Below are 23,554 nucleotides of genomic sequence, written 5' to 3' on the forward strand. Positions count from 1 at the left end.
TCTGCCATGATTTATCAGTCATGCAAGTCAGGCGGACTAGTTTCTGATTGTTCAGCCTTGGTGGAGGTCGCATGCATGAGTGAGAGCCGTTCTAATGGTTTTATGCTCCCTGTAGCCCGGTGTGTGATGGTGTCCCCCCACCGCTCAGTCTCGGAGACATGCCCGTGCAGGAGATGGCGGTGAGTCCTGTCAAGTCCCTATACTGGGAGAAGTTCCCCCCTATGTCCCAGCGCAGAGTCTACTGCACCCCCATCTATTACGAAGGCCTGGTCTATGTGCTGGGGGGCTGCAGTGAGACCGGCATGCCCCTGGACAGCGCGGAGGTGCTTGATGTGGAGAGCCAGACGTGGAGCCAACTGCCGCCGCTGCCAACGGCGAGGGCGGGGGCTGCGGCCGTGGCGCTAGGGGGGCAGGTCATGGTCCTGGGAGGAATGAATCAGCAACAGACCCCGTTGGCGTCAGTGGACGTTTTTCACCCAGATGAGGGCAAATGGGAGCCGAAGGCCAGTCTGGGGCAGCCATCCATGGGCGTCACCACCGTGCAGAAAGGTATGTTACCGTTACATGAAGCGGAGAGAAAGCAAGCTAGGTTGGAAATTGCTACTTGGTATTGGTTTTGTCATCTTATCAAGAAATTAGCTTCGCATTTTGTTTTACTCGGTAGGCACCAACGCATCCGCCGAACAACCATTCGCACTCACAATCACACCGAGGGACAATTTAAAGTGTTCAATCTACCGGCCATGCATGTTTTGGGCATGCGGGAGGAAACTGGAACACCCGGAAAAAACCCATGCAGGCCAGGGGAAGAGATGTAAACTCCACACAGGAAGGCCAGAGATGGTATCGAACCGTGCACACTGTGAGATCGATGTGCTAACCAGTCGACCACAGTGCCTCGGGACATTTCGAAATCTTTGAATTGGCTGCTGCCAATGTCTGTGCAATGGCTCTGATTTTGTCCGCTCTTTGGTTAGTGAATAAGTGTTATCAAGTGTGACTATACCGCAAACTATGATCCTTTAGTATAATTTCAAACTCATCTTATGTTACCCTTTTAAGTACTTGAAGCGACTTACAGAAGTATGGATTTTCAAGATCAATCGCTGACTCTTCACTTGGGTCGTGAACCAGCTGGAATTTGGGAAAAATAAATAACCGGAGGGCGGCCCGGTAGTCCAGTGGTTAGCACGTCGGCTTCACAGTGCAGAGGTACCGGGTTCGATTCCAGCTCCGGCCTCCCTGTGTGGAGTTTGCATGTTCTCCCCGGGCCTGCGTGGGTTTTCTCCGGGTGCTCCGGTTTCCTCCCACATTCCAAAAATATGCATGGCAGGCTGATTGAACACTCTAAATTGTCCCTAGGTGTGAGTGTGAGCGTGGATGGTTGTTCGTCTATGTGTGCCCTGCGATTGGCTGGCAACCGATTCAGGGTGTCCCCCGCCTACTGCCCGGAGACGGCTGGAATGGGCTCCAGCACCCCCCGCGACCCTAGTGAGGATCAAGCGGTACAGAAGATGAATGAATGAATGAATAAATAACCGGAAGTGTGCTTGTCTATTTACATGTGGCAAATACCCAGTAACTTCTGCTAAACAACCCCGTCCGATGACTGTGGGGCTGTCCGCAAACTTGAGGATGAAATTGTCTTTGGGTCCAGGATGGGACTTAACGCGTTTGTGGTTGTGCCTGTGTTTGCGCTGGTTCTGGCTAAAGTCCTGTTCCTAATTATGACAGACTGCAGCCTGCCAGTTAGTCAAGCAGCCAGTCACTGAGGGTGAGGTTCAGGCTGAGTGTCGTGGTTTACGGGTGAGTCCCTCTAGCCATTAACTCCTTAAACAGTCACTGACATAGTCACTCTTCTTGCACCACAAAATGGTACTACAAAACTACTGGTTACTCTAAAATGGTTCAATGATTTTGTTGTTTACGATGATACTAGTGCAGCGTGTTATACCGGAGACAAATTCCTTGTGTGTTCTACATACTTGGCCAATAAAGATGATTCTGATTCTGATTCTGATTCTGAGTCTGTGGGGGGTAGCAGTATTAAAGGCGGCGCTGTAGTCAGTGAGGAGTGTGATTCCTGAGCTAGTTTCTGTTTTCCAGATGAGAGAGGGTGGAACGGAGTGGGGCAGCGATGGATTCTGAGGTGGACTTGTTGTGATAGTAAGCGTGTTGCGGTGTGTCGCGTGAGTCTAGTACGGTGCTCTGGATGTGGATCCAGCATGACTTTTTTTTTGAGGCACTTCATCATGATTAGAAGTTGCAGGTTTTGGCTGCATTTTGCTCTTTGACACGTGTCAACCAAGGTTTCCCTCTTAGGGATGTGGTTTTCCTGACTCCAAAGATTGGGAGTCATGGATATACAAGGATCTTTCTTCATCTGGACCTTTAGACAGGACTCATTTCCCTCCAAGAAGGCGAGCAGAACACCGCTAGCACTTTCACAGAAACTCAAAAGCCTACCAAGAGACAATATTTATTATTCAGGTTCCTGTAACCGTATCATGACACCACTATCTCTTTAGGCCCTTATTCCATGTCACCTTCACTTAGCTACCTTAGTCTGACTCACTGGAATAGAGGTGTCAGCATGTGCTAAATCTTTCTATTAAGAAAAGCATCAATGCTAAATAATCCAATTCAAACTAAATTACGCAACCCTGCCAAGCGCTAATCGGCAGGTAGCCCGCCAGTGCTCTTCTCACGTTTGCTGTTATCTGCAGGGTAATAGAGGCGTATGAAGCTCTTAATAGGACATTAAATTAGCCAAAAACCTGTTTCATTTGATTTGCCGCACCTCACTGGCTGCCCTTTGTCCCAGTCGGCTCATTGGCAGATATGCAAATAACAATTTATCAGCACTCGCTCAGGTGTTTTACTTCCTTCGCGGCAGTGTCTAAATAATGAGGACATACTAATTGTGTTACCGTTGTGTCTTCACCGGTGCATGAAGTAGAAGTGATGGCATATGATACCGAGTGGTATTACATTGGAATTAGTTACATGATTTATTGGATCAGAGGGCAGTCGCGACTTGCAGGAACAATAACAACATGAGCGGATTGTTACCCCTTTATGAGCCAGGCGCCAAGAGGCTTGGAGGGTTCATGTGATGTCAGGCCCACAGCTCTGAGGTAAACACAGGAGACAAATCTCGTCGTTAGCGCTTGTTTTTAGCCACGCTGGCATTCAACAACGACTTGCTCATTGCCACTTTTAATTAAGGCTTTCGATGAGCGAGCTTCGACTAACTTGAGAGCTCAAGTTGAATACCTCCCTCCCGATGTTGGTGATGGCACCAATGTGTCGTGGTCATCCTGTGCGGTCGCCGTAGCCCAGGGTTAGAGTGGAGTGCGCTACACAATGGGCTAAAAGTCTCGGCGGTTAACCTAGCGGCCAGCGCTCCTCTTAAAGCTTTCAAGGATTGAGGTTCCACCAACGCGCATTTGACCTGGAATCAGCTACATAGACGCTGCTAATTGTTCATCTGTGGTTAATTTCTTTCCATTGACGGCACTTGAATTATTCTTCATGGCTTTTTGTCAATGTGTGAACGCCAGCCACCTAGGGATGAGTTGCTGCGCGGCTTTTGAGGTGTGACGGATAAATACAACAAAATAATATGATATGACCTGCATGAAAACAGCGGTATTTTCGTAGCACAATAATAAACACCAATCATGACACAAGGAACGTCCTATCTGACCGCAAAAACTCTCCGGTCGCAAAAGTAACGTTTAAACGTGCCTTCAAAATAAGATACACCGCATATACAAAGTCCATGAAAATACGACTGACCATCGCCGCATATTATGCAGAGTGGGCTTGGTGCGTGGGAATCTCCGGTTGAGATAAATCTGTATTTTCAGTAGAACTCTTGATACTGCCTATTAAATGTAACCTTCTTTTTCTTGGAAGTCGTTAAGCTCCTCTTCTGTCTCCTGGCCGGGCCTTTTTCCCTTCCCAAAAATGTTTTTTAACTCATTATGCTAACTTCTGGGTTTTATTTTAGCGGTAACCCATCATGCCACCGAAAAGTGCCGATTGACCTCCGTCAAGAGTGACATCCCGCAGACGGATGTTATGGAGAATCCGATAATTTTTCAAAATAAAACACCTCTCAGATTCCGAAATAAATAAAATTGAAGTAACGGAAGTTCCTTATTCTTTCAGTCTTGCCCGGTACCCAATGACCCACGAACCGCTCCGCGGCCCGGGGTTTGGGGACCACTGCTCAAAACCATAGGTCTGTTAACTCACAGACATAAGGACAATAAAATGTGTTTGAGTCAATATTTAATCTTAATGGTATCTTTCCTTTTGGTGTGCCTCAACAATTTCACCAATTCTTCAAATTTTTGTCTAAGTCATCATCCTCAGATGTCTTCAGTATTTTGTCTGCCCCCATTCATGGAGTAGAGTGGTATGGATTTGAGGTTATTTACAGCGCCCCCTGAGGCTCTCTCATCCCATTAGTGACAGTTTTTTTTAAGGCTTGTTTTCACTCGAGGGGTATGTTTTATGAAAATAGCTTTCCCTAACTGTAAACAGAAGTATTTTGAAATTTCCCACATTCTATTTTAAATCCTCATTAATTTCAGTGCACGACAAACAGTTTGAATCGCTGGAATAAGAGCTATATTGTCTTGTATAAAACACCAAAAGAAAAATGGCAAATAATACTGAGCATCATTGTACTTTACATCACAGTGTGCAAGAGGGTGATTTCAAAATGACGTGGATAGAGAGCATCAATAACCCTCCTTCAATCTCAGGTCTTAAAATATTGATGAATATGTATTTCACTACATGTTTTGAAAGTGATATAGTGCTTGATATGAATCCAACGGCATGCGTATGAACATAAATAGATGCTGCCTTTTTAAAACTGGGTTTTCCTCGACAGTTTATTTTCACATTTTATTTGCGGCACACAAGCTGTGCTGGGAAGGAAAGCATTTCATCCAAAACTAGCCTATAACGTCAAATATGCGAATGAAAATTGCGGCACGCCACATCAGAATGCCTCAGCCCTCCAGCTGACAGAAATTGGCACATACAGTAGGCGATGGCATTCACAATCGTATCTTGCCATGCACCAGCAGAGGTAGAGGCTTCACAGCATCAAAGGGCCGGAGGCGAAAAAATGCTGCCTGTTATCATGGTTGTCCGTCTTCGTTATCTCCATGAAGACAATCTTTCGGACTACAATGCCACTGGTTGGTTTGTGAGAGAGCAGCATAAAAACACTAATTTCAACTACGTTGTGGATATTCTCATTCATCCGGGTCCTTTTACTTTTGAGGGCATATATTTGGGATCAATGCCCCGAGAGTAATTCTCACGGTCATGTTAGATCAACGTGGACATTTAAGAATTGTGTACATGGTATAAGTACTGTATGCAAAGGACGGTATCAAAAACAAAAACTACGATACTGTAATACATAAACCGGTGATGCGTTTGAAATGGCGGAATCAGAACAGTTTGTGCCGCCTCTAAAGAGAAAGCCATAATAACTCTTACCAAACATGTAATGATGATCGTGATTATCATATTATTAATGCCATGTGACTTTTTTTTTTTTTTGCTAATAAACGGCGTGAGAAAAAGTGCGTAAACCGTGAATGCGAATTCTGTTCATGTATGCGAAACAGACTGGAGGAGAGGAACAAACTGGCTAATCCGACTACTAACGCTGAAATTACGGACTTTGCAGTCTCGCTTAGGTCAGCAGCATGGGAGCATTTTGGCTCCCCGGTTAATAGCAGAAATAGAAATTGCATCGTCGACAAGAGGCAAACAATTTGGCACAGAGCAGTTGACGGGACAATCAACAATGCAGGGCAAATTCTGACTGGCGACTCAGCATTTCATGGACATCACTTGCCGAAGATTGACGAATAAAAGCATTTTCGGTGTCATGGGTCTACGATAATTATGAACATGGGCGGCTTGCGTAAAAAAAAAAAAAATTCTTGAAATAGTTTTAGCCGTTAGTATTACTCAAAAGATAGTTAGTCAAGTTTACATAACACTTGACCTTTAAGCACTTTCACATCACACATGAACACTTTGAGACAGTAAAAGCGCCTTCAGCTGGTCCAGAATCCCGCTGCTCGCCTCTTGACTGGTACTCGTAAGAGGGAGCATATAACTCCTACTGTGGCATCCCTTCACTGGCTCCCCATACATTTTAGAGTTATTTTCAAGATCCTCCTCTTTCTTTTCAAATCTCTGAATAATCTCGCGCCACCTTACCTCTCTGAGCTCATCCGCCCCTACACACCTGCCCAGCGCCTCAGGTCTGTGGACCAGTCTTTGTTAGAAGTACCAAGAACTAAACTGAGGCTCAGAGGGGATCGAGCCTTTTCTGTTGCTGGTCCCTCTCTCTGGAATGACCTCCCGCTGAACATTCGGCAAGCCTCCTCGCTGCCCATCTTTAAAGCCCTCCTCAAAACTCACTTGTATTCTTTGGCGTTCGACTCAGCATGAATTAGATTTGTTCTTGATTTTACTGCTTGGTGCTTTCTACCGCCTTTAGTACCGATTCGTCTTACTGTTTATTGTGTATGTTAAATCGCTCCATGTACAGCACTTTGCAGCGATGGCTGTTTGAAAGTGTTCTATAAATACTCTTGACTTGACTTGACTTCAAAAGTACAGTCATGAAAACAAAATCATAAACATCGACATTCATTCATAACAGTCATGATTTTGACTGACTTTACTTCACCATTTCCATAAAGGGAAGCATGCAGTACAAAACCACAAAGTTAAAAAAAAAAAAACTGACAATGAAACACGAAAGATCATTTAACGGCCAATGGTTACAAGAAAACAAAATGTGTAAAAACGATTGCGTTATATTGCAAGACTCATTGCGTTGTAGCACAATGAGTTTTGCAAAAACATCTCTAAATAACGTAAATTATTTCTAAGGGGATTCCACTTCCGGGTCAATAGCAATCGCCTTGGCTACCGTTAACATTTTGTACTTTGCGTGCTAAGTATGTTCATCATTCATGCTCCTGCCAGCGTCGCCGTACACAGAAAACCTACTCGTTTGTGAAAGTTAAACAAATAGGACGCTTCGGGTGCAGTGTACACTAACTCAAAAATATATTATATTAACAATGCACACATTCCAACTCCCCCCTCCCCCAACACCGCTCGCAGTCGACTTGGAACCAATCTGCGGACAACCTGTCGACGGAGATCGAACTGTTGGGCACTCCTTGTCTAATATCTCCCAACGACAAACGCATAGGAATTCACCTTACTATTTGTCGGCAACCAATGCAGATTTCCCCAGTAGGTAACCACGACGGGTGGGCCCCCCTTGTGTTTAGCCGGGGGTTTCTCCTGGAAGTCTAACGAAACCTGGCACTCTTAAGAAAAAAATGAATTGTTGTTCACAACAACTTTCATCAAGCAGAAATACACTGCGTTCAGTTCATTCATTCATCTTCCGAACCGCTTGATCCTCACTAGGGTCGCGGGGGGTGCTGGAGCCTATCCCAGCCATCTTCGGGCGGTAGGCGGGGGACACCCTGAATTGGTTGCCAGCCAATCACAGGGCACACAGAGACAAACAACCATCCACGCTCACACCGAGGGACAATTTAGAGTGTTCAATTAGCCTACCACGCATGTTGTTGGAATGTGGGAGGAAACCGGAGTACCCGGAGAAAACCCACGCAGGCCCGGAGAGAATATGCAAACTCCACACAGGGAGGCCGGAGCTGGAATCGAACCCGGTACCTCTGCACTGTGAAGCCGACGTGCTAACCACTGGACTACCGGGCCGCCGGAATCAGTTCATGTTTGCCCAAAATATGAACGGGTTCATTAACTTTGGTTGATTGAACTCATTCAGGTACGTTAGTGTTACTAATATTCTAAAACATTACTGCTTATCACTATTTTTTACCAAGCCTAATGTTCTGTCTACTCTGTGTGCCAGAATAAAATGAACTATCTGCGTTATTGTAGCACCCCCCCCCCCCCCACAAATTATTTATTTTTTTAGGATGTAAATTTATGCATCAAGGGGTTTTATTGTACTTGATTGATTCCACAGGGGGAAAGTTATGGAGTCATATCGCCACACCATGTATTCATCTCATTGTCCATTCGCAGTATGTTCTGTATTTCCTACCGCTATTCATTGTCAACCATGAACTATATCAAGTCAAGTCAACAGTATTTATAGAGCACTTTCAAACAGCCATCGCTGCATACAAAGTGCTGTACATGGAGCGATTTAACATACACAATAAACAGTAAGACGAATCTGTAATAAAGGCGGTAGAAAGCACCAAGCAGTAAAATCAAGATGACTGCCAGATCTATGTCCCACTGAGCAAGAAAGACGCCTTCTCATTAAGGCCACTCCTATCCTGTCTGGAAGAAATCAAAACCTGGATGGCACAAAATGTCTTGAAATTCAACGAAAAGAAGACAGATGTGATATTGTTTGGTCCCAGTGGCCCTGGTACATTCCATCCTGTAGACTTGGGCCCCTTGTTCAAATGGACTGAGGAGAGCATAGCAGTCAATATCATTCAAAAGATTCCTCTGAAATAGTTGTTATGGGAAATGGTGAGTCAATCGCAGTACAGTATATGGTTTGGCGGCGGTGCGTTGAACTTTCACAAGCTAATCAGATGAATAATGGAGGAGTATTAAATGCTCTTCTCGCTGCTGCTGTTGCTGCAGTGAGATCATGCATATGCATGACAGAGCTGCGCGTTTTTCTGCATGCACGAAACAAGAACAGTATCTGCTGCGCAGCTTTTTCAAGAATATCGCTCGCTTGTGTACGACATGTTATAATCCATAACCGTCGTCGGTCATACCACTATGGTATGACCAAGTACAATCTCTTTGTACGATACAAGTACCGGTAATCACCTTTGAGCAAAAGACGCACACACATTGTAATGCTCCCATATAAAGTCAAGTTTTGATCACCCCGTTTACTATGCTAAGCTACTGTTTTCTGAGCTCTCTCAAAGCGTACTGCAATTCCAGAGTTCCTCCTCACGAGTATTTGGTACAAATTTTTATGACAACCGTGGATATCCAATTATCATGCTTGTATCCGGAAGCAAGGAAGTATATTATAAAAAGACAAAACCAAAAATAAATAAATAAATAAATAAAAAACCCACCACAACAAACTCTTTTTGAGGCTCTCTGGAATGGACGTTTTGATGCACCGTTACTATATTTTATTGGTTATTTGGACATCCGGTGTTGACAGTCCATGAAAGAAAATACAAACAATCGCCGTATATTCTAAATCTGAATTACCATATAGATAGCATGCATGCGGGAAGTCCCAATGATGACCAACTCACTTTGGAATCTTAATATTGTGCTTTGAATGGATAAACTATTGGAATAGCCAGAGTATTTATTTATTTATCTATTTATTGATTTAAGCAGCACAGCATGGCTGCTGTGTTTGTGGATTGGACCAGGAGTCCATCACCGCCGCGGTAAACTGTTGCCTGGTGCTTTTTATAGAAGTAGACAATAGTTCCATATGAGTGATTCACGAGTACATTTTCTTACTTAAAAAGAATCCAACACATTGTTTGGGTATGATCTCATGAGTTTCTGGGGGACGACTGAGTGAAAGAACATGGCTGCATCCAGTCCATTTTTCATTAGCACATCCTCATAAGTACAGTAAAGCAGCATGGGATGCAATTTAAGTGAGTAAGAGACTGGGAAGTCGCAGCGTCTTTTTAAGAATAAATGAATTGTGCTGAAAAAGAAAGGAAATGTATAGGAGGTGCGTGGAAGGATGGTGGGCTTCGAAAGAACAAGGTTAAAGATTATAAATGTACGAGCTGGTTCGCCGCCCTCCAGGCGGCTCATCAGCTAGTTCCTGCGGAAGGCTGGTAAGGTGCTGGTTCGCCGCCCTCCGGCCGGCTCATCAGCTAGTTCCTGCGGAAAGCTGGTAAGGTGGGCCTTCGGCCCACAAAAGTGTTGTTGCTTGGTTCAACTTTTTGTTCATCTTCATTGCTTATCGCGACAATAAAGAGATGTTTAGCTCTACTAAATAACTAACAATTTCATTGCAATGCTTGTGGGTAGACAACATTTTTTCGCTAAGATGCCTGCGCGATCGTAGTGAGCCACTGCCTGAGCGGCGCAGTGGCGGGGCGCAGCGGCGCGGTGAAGTAGGTACGTTTTGAAAAGGGACAGACGGAAGGACAGACCGCGTGCGGGACGACGCGCAATACATATATAGATGTGGCTAACCATAGCTGTTCATTTTAATTCCATCCCCAGAAACTTTGTTGGCATTGGCTTTTTTTTTCTTCAAATACCGAATTGATGAATAATAATCATAATTGGGTAAAGAGTCACAAGGTTTTTGAAATGCTAAGAACCATTAATGAGCGAAAAGCTTCTGGTGCTTCACCAGCTGGAATTCCTTTGAATGAGCCAATAAAAGATGATTTTGTTTGGCATTCAGTCAGACTGCCAGTGGAATGTGGCAACATTTTCTTTTCCCTTTCAATGTTAATTTTGAAAAAGCTGTTTTATTTGCGCCCCTGTGGTGTTTGAAGTCGTTACATCGCGAAAGTGCAGCCGTCAATTGTGAAAAGTCTCAAACATTTGTTGAAAAATCCTCTTTTGATTTCATTCAAGCCTGGACCACCTTGAATATTTTGTCAGCCCCTTTATGATTAGTTTGAAAGACTACATTTATTTTAAAAAGGACATTGGTAACAACCAAAAAATGCTTGTGATATACCAGCATTGTCAAAAGTAAAGAAAATGAGCAAAAATTTGCAATTTTGTTATTTTCAGCATGAAACAATGAAGTCGATGCACATCATTTGGCCAAGTATGAAATAAAAACAAAAAATGTGCGGATGGATGACATAATTACTTAATCCATCCACTAGGATTAGATTTGCAATGTTATTGGAAATCCATGATCTCGTGATTAAAAAAAATAAATAACTACGACGCAGTGATCTATAAATGATAGACCAGTGGTCCTCAACTAGAAAGGCTGTCGATCCCCCTTTTTTTTTTATAAGACCAAGGTTCGGTCCCATGCACGGCGGTCATGGGGAGCAGGGCTATATGCCAATTTAGTATGGTCAAGCCAAGCTTATACAAATCAACACTCCTCAAAACCAACCAATAATGGCACGTATGAAAATAACAATTATTCACTTTGCCAGTACACAGCAAATAATAAGAGGTATTGTGTTGAGGCAGAGGGGCGGCCCGGTAGTCCAGTGGTTAGCACGTCGGCTTCACAGTGCAGAGGTACAGAGGTGCAGAGGCTCGATTCCAGCTCCAGCCTCCCTGTGTGGAGTTTGCATGTTCTCCCCGGGCCTGCGTGGGTTTTCTCCGGGTGCTCCCGTTTCCTCCCACATTCCAAAAAAAACATGCATGGCAGGCTGATTGGACGCTCTAAATTGTCCCTCGGTGTGAGTGTGAGCGTGGATGGTTCTTCGTCTCTGTGTGCCCTGCGATTGGCTGGCAACTGATTCAGGGTGTCCCCCGCCTACTGCCCGAAGACGGCTGGGATAGGCTCCAGCACCCCCCGCGACCCTAGTGAGGATCAAGCGGTTCGGAAAATGGAAAATGGTGTTGAGGCAGAGGAACTCTTTTATTTTGTTAAATTGGGCCTGCTTAATAATAGAAATAGCCCTTTTAGGGAAATAAGACATTTCTACTTTAACTTTGTTCAACAGTAGTTGTCTTTTCCCCCTTAATTTAACAAAAGCAAAACAAAATACTCATTTTACCAAAATAAATACTAAACATGAAAACAAAAATATTATTTTCATTTGTACAAATCCCCTTTTGTACACATCCTTTTTGTACACATCCCCTCTGAAATCACTGAAAAATATATCCGAAGAGGAGTTAAGAACCATTTTAAATACTGACACAAGGGAGCACAGCAATGTGCAGTGCTGTTCTTCCACTGAAGGTGAATGCAATGTCTGAGGCATGCAAATATTATTTGAGGACGCCATTGGGATGTTCATTTACCACGTTGCGGTGTTCTGCTGTTAAACAGCTGCAAAGATCCCCGGGAAGACGGGAGCAAAACTGCACACAATCGAAATCTCCCGCGATTCGTCTTGTCTAATTGTCTGTGTGCGCCTCTCCTGTGCTGAAGCTGTGAGCACACGGTGGCGTCGTGCATGCGTCTGTTCACCTGACACAATCATCCATTTTGAATGCATGACGCTTATGTATGGACACACCTTAAGTTCAGAGGAGCCAATCAGTGCATCGTTATCGCCGACATGCCCTGCTAAACCTGCTCGTCTCCAGTTCGTCAAACATTATACACACACAGTCGCGCTGCTGCGTCCTCTGCAATACATCTGTTCGTGCACGCAAATAATAAAACTGATAATTTTAACAAGTGATCGTGGTAATGCGCAGATTATAGTCCAAAAATATAAAATGTATAACGTAAAAATCACTTTATAATTTGTTATTTTAGTTAATTTTTGTTTTAATTTAATTTAAATTTAATTTTTAATTTTAATATTTAATTTAATTTGTGCGGCCCAGTAGTCCAGTGGTTAGCACGTCGCCTTCACAGTGCAGAAGTACCGGGTTCGATTCCGGCTCCGGCCTCCCTGTGTGGAGTTTGCATGTTCTCCCCGGGTCTGCGTGGGTTTTCTCCGGGTGCTCCGGTTTCCTCCCACATTCCAAAAACATGCGTGACAGGCTGATTGAACACTCTAAATTGTCCCTAGGTGTGAGTGTGAGCGTGGATGGTTGTTCGTCTCTGTGTGCCCCGTGATTGGCTGGCAACCGATTCAGGGTGTCCCCCGCCTACTGCCCGGAGACAGCTGGGATAGGCTCCAGCACCCCCCGCGACCCTAGTGAGGATCAAGCGCTTCGGAAGATGAATGAATGAATGAATATTTAATTTGCTGAGGGTCCGGACAGAGGAGGTCGGCGGTCCGGTCGTGGATCGCTGTCCGCCAGTTGAGAAAGACGCTGATAGACCTTATATTTGTTGGTGTGGTTACCATGTTATTTTAGCGCAGGGGTAGGCAATTAATTTTGCAAATGAACCACATGGGAAACTGGAACATTTGCCAAGATGGTAGCCTCTAGTTTGCGGTCATGTGAGTGCTTGCTGCCCGATGCCATTTGATTGGTCAAATCGAGTCAAACGTCACTTGACCACACAAGCAGGAAATCTGGATGATGACCAACCCAAATATTGCAACAAGCAATTATCGACCAATAAATTAATATTGCGAGGGGAATCTAACTCAATGTAGCGGTGTAAAAGTACAATTTCATCTTCGGAAAAAAAAAAATATGTTGCATTGACATTACCCTGCATGTGCAATGTATCCCAAAAAGTTACTTGAGTAACTGTAATGGAGTAAATTACAAGTTATGACACACCTCCAGTGATGGGTTTTGCTAAACCCTGGTTAGGTACCAAAGGCATTTAATATGCAGCGCTACCCTTGTCTAAGAATACAATACCAATGGCCTATTGAATGAGAACATCGATACGCCACTTTTAGCTTTGATGCCACTGACAGTCCGTGTTGCTGACCCGTGCATGTTCCACAGGCGGGCAATGAGACAGGCTGGTGGAAAATGTCAGGCAAGCCCAAAATAGCTGCACTCATTCTAGCCCCTGATGTTGATCTGCCAGTGCAGCCACCAAAAGCTTCCATGTCTTCGGCGACAGAGATTGTCTTGAGCAAAAATCATAAAGCCAGCATCTCAACATTGCCGGGAATAACTATTATCTTGTAGCGTAGTTGTAATGCACCGACCACTTAGGTCGGGGATAGGTAACTCTGGCCCGAGAGAGCCCCGCCTCATCAGTAAGCTTTGTGAAAGCCTCAATATGATTGTGGTCGTTCGAAGAGGGAAACTTTGGCGGGATTTCGGCTCTCTAGGACCGGAGTTGCCGCCCCCACCGACTTACATAGAAGAGAAATTACAGTACCGTATTTTTACTGTCTGATGTCTGTCTGTACTGTTACTGTCTGATGTCTGTCACGTTTCAATTGTCTTATAATATTGTCACCATAAAACTGAGTTGACTTGATGTGCTCGTGCTGTGTGATAGGCATGTTTTGGATTCTCTGTTGTTTTTTGATACGATTTACATTTTTTTTTCTGTCCCCTCTGTCATGCTGCAAAATTTAAGTTAAACATGCAAATTTCCCGAAACGCAATTGTTTACAACATGTGAAGAGAAAGACATTCAAGCGAACCGTTGAATCCTTTTTTGCAAGAGATGCGAGTATGATTGTGGGGTGGGCATCATGGTGGACGCCTGGTTTTACACATCTGCCTCAGAGGACAGAGGTCGAGGGTTCGATTCGGGGCTCAAACCTTCCTGTATGGAGTTTGCATGTTCCCCCGGTTTGATTTGATTTTTGGTTAGCCGGTCAACAAAACATTTACTTTAACAATACATTTAATAAATGCTTTAATCAACCATGATTTTACTATGTATTATTATCGTCATCATTATCCATTATTTTAAACGTAAGAAACCATACATCACAAACATATCAAGTCGACTCGAACAAAAGAACAAGTCCCGAAGATCCAACCCGGAAGTGGAGCACCGGCATGATTAAGCCCAGCTGCAACGCAATTTACTTCGTTCAAACATCAAATGGGAAAACACAACAACTATGCAAAATGAGTTAAATAAAGACACCACTGTTCTAAAAACACGTTAGCCCACGCTGTCTAAATTGCCAACTGCGAACGGTAACTGACCGTGATTGCAAACAAAGCACAACGGACATAATGCAAAGCAGACAAACAAAGCAACCGATCATGATCGAATCTAAAGCTAACTTTAAATATCCGGTAAATCAAAGTACAAGCGTAGCTTAGCATTGGACCATGCCGACGACGAAGCGAGTGTATTCACTAACGTAACGTAATGCGATGCTGCTTTTTATACGTCGCGCGAACTGTCGCCTGTCAGTGGCAGCCCCGCCCCTTTTAAAGCGCCAGGTGAATCCAACAGTCAAACTTTAACCCTTTCGGGGTTACTACAGCTTAGTCATGTTCGCAGGTTACAGGGTGCATAATAGGGTGAACTGTGTTTGGGAGACAAAATACTGTACAACAAAACTAATTCAACTACAAAAGAAGTGGTTTCATATTCTATAAACAGACACATACTGCTCCAAAAAGCTCTTGGCAAGCCTGCAAAATGCCCCGTGGTTTGTTCGTTTGATTCTGACAAGGAGACGTTTTACTGACTATTCATAGTACACAATGTTGCAACAGGGCATACGTCGCCGCAACAGCTCCTGAATTCAAATGTCCCACGGAGTTTTCATCCAGAAAGTCACTTGACACTTCCTGCAGGGCTCGTGTGTGTGTGTGTGTGCGTGCGTGAGAGAGACATGACAGCCCTGCTCGCTTCCTGCGGGAGTTAGGTTGAGGTTTTCCTCTTTTCTCTGACACAGCAGAGGAGGTGAGAATCAGAGCAACTTAAGGTGATGAATTGTGAAAAGAGACTAGCGAGGTAACAAAAAGGAGAGCGCGTGCGTTTGAGAGTGCGTGTGCGTTTGATGAGTGTGGCAGCATTGGCGTGGAGGGGGAAAAATGCAGTGGTAGTATTTTGCTGCATTGGCCCATTGCCCCCCCCCCCCCTCACCCCCATACAACTTCCCATTTAATGGACACTTTGTTTGCAATTTATCATGGAGGTATTGAAGACAATAACACAGTCATACCTTCATCACTGATAATTTACTGAAACTGAAGAAAATTCACATATCTGTGGCGCCTTTACGCTGAACAGTAACAAAACAGTCAGCTGTAAAAAAAAAAAAAGGGGGGGGGGGATAAGGATGTATGACTCATGAACGAGCCACACGCATGCAGACAAATCGAGTTGACGTCGAGCTTCCCTAATGATATTCTGTTTATTCTGACCTGCTGAAGCCGTTCACTTTTAAGACCTTGGCAAATGAATCATAGCAGCTGCACAGTGTGGGTTGCTGGCACCCCCCGAGCATGTCATGGTTTTGCTCTCTCTAACCAGTATACCTATAGAACTCTCCTGAACCTTTTTTTTTTTTTTTTACCGGGTTCGATTCCAGCTCCGGCCTCCCTGTGTGGAGTTTGCATGTTCTCCCCGGGCCTGTGTGGGTTTTCTCCGGGTACTCCAGTTTCCTCCCACATTCCAAAAAAAACATGCATGGCAGGCTGATTGAATGCTCTAAATTGTCCCTAGGTGTGAATGTGAGCGTGGATGGTTGATCGTCTATGTGTGCCCTGCGATTGGCTGGCAACCGTTTCAGGGTGTCCCCCGCCTTCTGCCCGAAGACAGCTGGGATAGGCTCCAGCACCCCCCGCGACCCTAGTGAGGATCAAGCGGTTCGGAAAATGGATGGATGGATGTCTGCAGCACGGTGGAAAATGGTTAGCAGGTCTGCCACAAAGCTCTGAGGGTCAAGGGTGAGATCTAAATCCAAGTGCTGGAAATGTCTGCCATTGGCTGGCGAGCAGCCCCAGGGTGTGTACCCCGCCTCTCGCCCCAAATCAGCTGGGATTGCTCCAACACACGTTGTGACCCTAATGAGGGCGGATGGATGTTTGAAAAGTTTCCCTTTTTCATCATCGTGTCATCACATCACAACGAGCCTCATCGCCGCCGCGCTTTCCTTTGCCTGCCCTCCGCTTCTTTTGTCATGTCGTCCATCCTGCTCTCTTCGTCTTACCTCCTCTACACATGTCATATTTGATCACACAGCCCACTGCTTTACCTTTTGGCTGCTCAGCTTTTCATGCAGTCACTGAGCACTCAGTGTGCCGTCACTCAACCTGTAAAAATCCTCAAAACGCTAATAAAAAAGGCGACGGTGTACCCGTTGCCCCTTCCCCCCTTCCCTCCCTCCCCCCCACACTTGTTTGACCAAGCTTGTCCTCAGTCATACTCTACGAATACTTGTAGCTCTTGTTGTTTTTCCTCTTTCGATTATCACCGTGCGACATTATGCATTCCGCATGAGGGCTTTGCGTTATAATTCTGTTAAATACAAGCTTACTTAGTCTGAGCGCTCGGGTTCATTACAGTGTTTGTTTAGGACCGCAGGAGCTTAGCGTATGAAGATAAGCAGCTGCGACGTTCTGGCTGCCTGACTTTGGGATACGTGGGTAATTTCTCTCTCACAGACACGCACATACACGCACACACACGTTCAATGTTGGCAGAGGGAAATAAAATGCGCAGTAAAGATGCAGACATGAAACGCACATGGATAAATTACGACAGACCGTCCAGAGGTCATATTAGGCAATGGGATTCTTTCCGGGGGTGGGGGTCAGGTCCATCCATCCATTTTCCGATCCGCTTTATCCTCACAAGGGTTGCAGAGCCTATCTCGGCTCTTTTTGGGCAGTAGGCGGGGGGACACCCTGAACCGGCTGCCAGCCAACCGCAGGGCACACGAAGACGAACAACCATCTGCGCTCACACTCACACCTCGGGACAATTTTGAGTGTTCACTCAGCCTGCCATGCATGTTTTTGGAATGTGGGAGGAAACCGGAGAACCCAGACAAACCCCTTTCAAAGCCTTGCATATGAAATGTTCAGTACATCCTGGTTTGGGCATGTAGAGCTTTCATATGCAGCCTGTGAAATAACTGAGGACTTTTGAGATTATGAATTAGATTTTTAGAATATTCTTGTTTAACATCTTTAAACTAAAGTTTCAAAAGTACAGTCGCAGGGTAGCTGTATATTACATTTTCTTCATCCCTTTAATTCAGTCCTTTCACAAAAAGTTAGATGAGATGATAGATCAAAATGTTACGTTAGATGCAATAATCTAAGCCTTTTCGGCAAAATTGGAACTTGGAGAAAAAACGTTGACAAACCATATCACGTATTATCCTCCTTGTAAATTGTGGATGGCTGGACCAGTTGCAATGGTATGACTTACTTGAGGTGAGTTTAGTTGTGGTTCTGATTAGTATCCGAACAATAGCCGTCTTCTTACTGATTTTAGCAAGAGAACCTGGATGTTTGTGACGCTAGCTACATCTGTTTCTTGTTCTGAGACAGGAGGATCCTTTACATTTTGGTGTAGATTCAAGCAAAGGTGTCGTTGCAGTTGAATTAGAGCAGTGATCCATCCGTTTTCATTAAATCACATTTATTTATCACGAAACAGTCTCAAGGGTATTCACATGCCCACTGTTGACAAATATTAATGACATCTCCTGACTTTAAGGCAAAAACAAAACCCCTTTTTGGGAAAAATGAGAATCCTTGAGAAGGGGTCGCAGTTGGGGGAATCCCCCTTCCAGGATGACCAGGCTGAGATGGATGCCAAGTGGTCTACATTTGACACAATATTGCACTATACAATGTTAGTCGACATGATGTCCACTTAACAAGATAAAAATGCTGCATTGTCATGCCTCCGGAGAGTTTTGTCCCCCTCTGAACCTGAAAATGAAATGATGTCAAAACAGCTATGACCTCATGATTTACGGGAGTTGTTCAGCCTTGTGGGAGGTCTGCCTGTTTGATTGTAATTTCAGGAGGCTTGTAAATCCATTCATTGCTGCATTAAAAACCCTTTTCTAATTGACACAAAGAAAAAAATAATTATATGGCAAAGCGGACTCTGAAAAATGATGCCCTGTTTGGTCCAGGTGGCAATTACCGGATTGTGCACGAGTGCGGATGATGTGGATGACTGGAACACCCACCGTCTGTCCGTTTAAATCGTTTGCTGCCCCTTTCTTTCCCTCCTACCCGTCATCCTGCCACCTACCCAGACCAGAGACACTTGAGCTTTATAACGAAGTTCCGTTCCCTTCTGTTTTGTGCGTTAATGAGACGCCCTCTATGCTGGAATACAGATCGGAAGACACATGTGGCACACAGAAATAATGAAAGCCCCACAAACTGCGGTCCCTGAAGACTGCGCCATTCATACACCTATACGTGGTAATCACCTCTGTAGCGGGGGAAGTCAGCAGTACACACAAAAAACACAATTTATTGAAGCACAATTCTCATAAAAGTTCTGAATTTTGCTTAGCGGTAAATAATGACACGATCACCTGTTCAACACGGGCATAAATCATTGACGAGAGATCTCAGGATGACATTGCAAGTGAAACTTTGCACGTTTGAATTTCATATAAATGGGAGTGTTAGGCAGGAAATGTAGGGCAGCATGCACAGTACTGAATCTCATTTCCTCCTCGCTATCTTTACATTCTCTCGTTTGCTGGATATCACCAGATCATGCTGCAGGTAGGAGTGGGATGGGTAAATGTGCAAAGGAGCATGTATAGGTAATGATCCCATTCATTCTGGGATGAGATGTGACACCAAAGAGAGGAAAATCAAACGGCGAGAATAAAATGTTTATTCATAGGCTGGTGCACCAGTGCATGCTGCAACAAGCTGTCAACAGGAAGGGAAAAAAAAGTGTGATCTGGCTCAGGTGCACTGAGAAAAAAATGGGACCATCTTGACAGCCGCATTTTTTGCAGCCCCGGCCGCTCATTACATTCCCTTTAAAAAGGATTTACACGGATAGTGATAGCGATAGTGGATGGCAGCTGATCTCTGCGACAGCTTGATTCATTATTGATTGCTTCCTATTCTTAGACGTGTGCTGCAACATTGGCCCGAGCTACATGTGTGCTTGTGTCTGAATAGGCAACCTGAAGATTCTTTTTCAGCCGCCACTTTTAAAAGCATCTATCTTGAACTGTACGCTAAGAATGCGTCAAAATTGTATCAACATACAGTACAAAGAACATTTTGAAAACAAAATGAAAACGATTATTTACCCTTTCATGCACCCTGAAACCTGATAACATGATAAGCTGTCCACCGTTGTAACCGCTGTTCCTGAAATTGTCCCTAAAATTGAGAATTAGTCATTCAGTTTTTTTTACTCAACACGGTGACCGACTACAAATTGAAGCCACAGGAATAATGACGACACCTTAAAATGTAAACATAATAATTTGAAAACTAGTTTGTTCGCGGGCAGCCTGGTGCTCGACTAATTCAACCACTCTTCTCAAACTCTGCTCACCTTTTCATGCTGTTCACCTCATTACTTGGCTGCGACCTGTCCGAATGATTCGACGGGATTGCTGTCTTCCCTATCCCTCGTTAGAATGTAATAGATGGGGGTCGGGTGGCTGACGTTTATGTGCTGCTTCTTAAAATAAAAGAATAATAATAATATTTTTTTTGTGGGGAGGGAAGGGGGGGTGGGGGGGGGGTCTGTTCCTCTCTGTGGCCCGGTACCAAATGCTCCATTGACTGGTAACGATCCAATTTTTGCTACCAGTCTCATTTTTAGTCAATTATTTCAAATATTACCACATAATATACCACATATCAGCTCCACTGGCTTCCTGTCAAACTTAGAATCAACTTCAAAATACTTCTCTATACATTCAAAGCCATTCATAACCCTGCGCCCCCCTATCTGTCAGATCTTCAAATCTCCATTCCCTCTCGCTCACTCAGGTCCTCATCCTCCCTCCACCTTTTTCTACCCTCTGCCCGTCTCAGTACAATGGGGTGCAGAGCCTTCAGTCGCTCTGCCCCCAAACTCTGGAACTCACTTCCTCCCAACATTCGGAATATTGACTCTCTTTCTTTATTCAAAACCCAGCTCAAAACCCACATATTCAGACTTGCCTACCCGCCTTAAATCTTTCTTTCTTTCTTTATTATTTTATCTGTGTTTTACCATTGGTCTTGGCTGTTACAGTGTCCTTGGGTGTTGTGAAAGGCGCTTACAAATGTGATGTATTATTATTATTACATAATGGATCATTTCAGTGGGGCGGCCCGGTAGTCCAGTGGTTAGCACGTCGACTTCACAGTGCAGAGGTACCGGGTTCGATTCCAGCTCCGGGCTCCCTGTGTGGAGTTTGCATGTTCTCCCCGGGCCTGCGTGGGTTTTCTCCGGGTACTCCGGTTTCCTCCCACATTCCAAAAACATGCGTGGCAGGCTGATTGAATACTCTAAATTGTCCCTAGGTGTGAGTGTGAGTGTGAATGGTTGTTCGTTTCTGTGTGCCCTGCGATTGGCTGGCGACCGATTCAGGGTGTCCCCCGCCTACTGCCCGAAGACAGCTGGGATAGGCTCCAGCACCCCCCGCGACCCTAGTGAGGATCAAGCGGCTCGGAAGATGAATGAAGATGATCATTTCAGTGAGATTTACAAAAGCACATGATTGGCGATCGACCTCAAACGATAAGCGTCATCGCATTATGCCTTCAAGCCCTAATTAGCAATATAAAAAGATTTATATTCCATGAAAACTTTTTGGTAGGTGACTCGTTTGCGTTAGATTTGTCACTGACGTATGATCAAAGTCAGCTATATGCTAGGTTTCTGATTTCCCCTAACGCTTAATAATTGGATGAGTGGCACAGAGATGGCTGGATGTTAGCAGGTTTTTATTTTTTTGTTTTTTTTGCCAGTTCTTGACACGTAAGTGAAAAGTCAGTTTCCTTGCAGGTCTACAGAGGATCGTTATGTTGCCACGGCACATCATTTGGGGCCTTCCGCCTTAATTGGTGCACCAGAGTGAAGAAAGACTGAGAGGCAGCAGCCTCCCATTTCCCCAACCACAATAATCTAGCAATCTCCTCAAAGCACCTCTCTTTTTATCAAAGTCAGGAGAAATCTTGTCGCAGATCCAAATGCTGTAAAATCAGCTTTCCGTTCAGTTGTAAGGACATGTTTTGGGGCAGCCACATTCTTTTTCTGAGTGTCATGGACAATTGCTGTATTGGTTTGCAGGCCGGACAGATTGAATGTCCTTTATAGCCTTGTGGTGTCAGAGTTGATGATGCGCTTTGAGGTGATCAGAGGCACCCAAAGTGTAGCTAGGTGGACTCCGGGGGGAGGAAGGGCCGCTGTGGCTCGGATAATGATAAAATTGTCAGTGCTGTTTGAGTTTCGGTTTCCTCTCGGGTCCTGTTGAGGTTTGTCGGAGCAGGATATTGACCAAATTGGCTCTCGTAAAACAATCCGTTCCCTAAGAATTTCAGAACTGATCTGAAATCAACAATCGCAGGATTTAATGGAGTATAATTTGTAAGCTGAAGTTTTTTTTTTTGGTTTTGTGATAACCTAAAGGTAAAGTTATTCTACGTAACTATTCATTGTTTTAATGGAAGACATGTCTTCAAAACCCAACGCAAATGCAACGAACCTCTCATGTAGCCACGTACTACTTTAGCATCAACGAATGACATCACATCATTGTGTGACCGAGCTTAACTTAAAGGTTGTGTTTTGAAGACGGGACACATTGTCCCTCCATGCTTCTTTTGCAAGTAAGATTTCCAACATCTTGTGTTTCTGGTAAGTGACTCCCACTTTACCGGAATAAATAAAGCCAACAGCCAATGGCCATTTGTCAAGAAGCCGACGACCATAACGGGAGAATCACTTCTGATTTAATGTCCGATTGTAATAAAGCAGCATCGGTAAGATGTATTTTGTTTTTGTCTGGCAGTGCATAATATGATGTCGTTCGAAAGAAAAGGCCGAATGTCGCATTCACATCACTCAGGCACACAATTGTGTAATAACAGCAAAAACAAAAGTTATTCTATTCTGCGGACTACTTCAAGAGAAATTCATTATAAAACACTCTAATAGCTCATGAAGTGAAAATTTTTACCTGGTAATGTACTTGAATATAACAGCTTTTATCTCTGAAGCCTCATGCTAGCCACAGGTTTCTTAAAAAAAAAATCCTCTTTTTTTTTTTCTTGAAAAGATGTATGCATGGGTGAAGCACTCTATTGCGTAGTGAGTTTAGAGGAACGGATATGTCATACTAATTGCTCTTCATTAAAAAAAAAAAAGCTGTCTAAGGCAGGCAAATTAGCAGCACGAAAAGGACTTATTATTCAAAATTCTCCAATACTGGTTGAACAGTCGTGTTTAAATATATTCACTAGAAATCCTTATTAGCTTCACTTTATGAACACACTGGCACCTCTAACGTTGCACACAGTCGGCTTTGAGAAGATACGAATTGATGAGATTTGTTCATCTTGGCACATACAAGATGCAATATCTTGTTCCACCACATTCCAAAGGTCCTCTCATGCACTGAGATGAAATAAGTCGAGAGGTTATTTAAATTTAGTTCGCCTGCAGTCATGAACTGTATGAAGAAAACAATAACTGTGAGGATTTTAGCTTTGTGACATGGTGCTGAATTGTTACTCCCGGGCCCAAATGTGCTGGCAACTATCCCTCTCAATACGACACCACCATTCACTGCTGTTTTGGGGTCTGCATTAGTAGAAGTAATGACAATGAATCGCAGCTATTTCCAGTCTACATGGCTCTGCTTGATAGTTTGTACTGCTGAAGGATTTTTACTTTTCTATATTCTCAGTCGAACATGCGCTCATGATCATATTATTGAAAATACATCATTTGTTTTCCGGGCATTACACTGTGGTCCAAAAAAATTATATATATGGACTGCGTAGTGTGAAAGTGTAGATA

General features: G+C 44.1%; 1 protein-coding gene across 1 annotated transcript in view; it reads left to right on the plus strand.

Annotated features, from left to right (window-relative positions):
* LOC127591403 (kelch domain-containing protein 8B-like) overlaps nucleotides 1-23,554 on the plus strand; it is a 74,228-nt gene that overhangs the window by 22,590 nt on the left and 28,084 nt on the right. Inside the window, exon 3 of the mRNA XM_052051549.1 lies at nucleotides 116-549. Within this exon, the coding sequence (XP_051907509.1) occupies nucleotides 159-549 (391 nt within the window). The 5' untranslated portion in view covers nucleotides 116-158. The remainder of the gene's footprint in view (nucleotides 1-115; nucleotides 550-23,554) is intronic.

This window comes from Hippocampus zosterae, chromosome 2 (genome assembly GCF_025434085.1).
Source record: "Hippocampus zosterae strain Florida chromosome 2, ASM2543408v3, whole genome shotgun sequence".
Taxonomy (NCBI): Eukaryota; Metazoa; Chordata; class Actinopteri; order Syngnathiformes; family Syngnathidae; genus Hippocampus; species Hippocampus zosterae.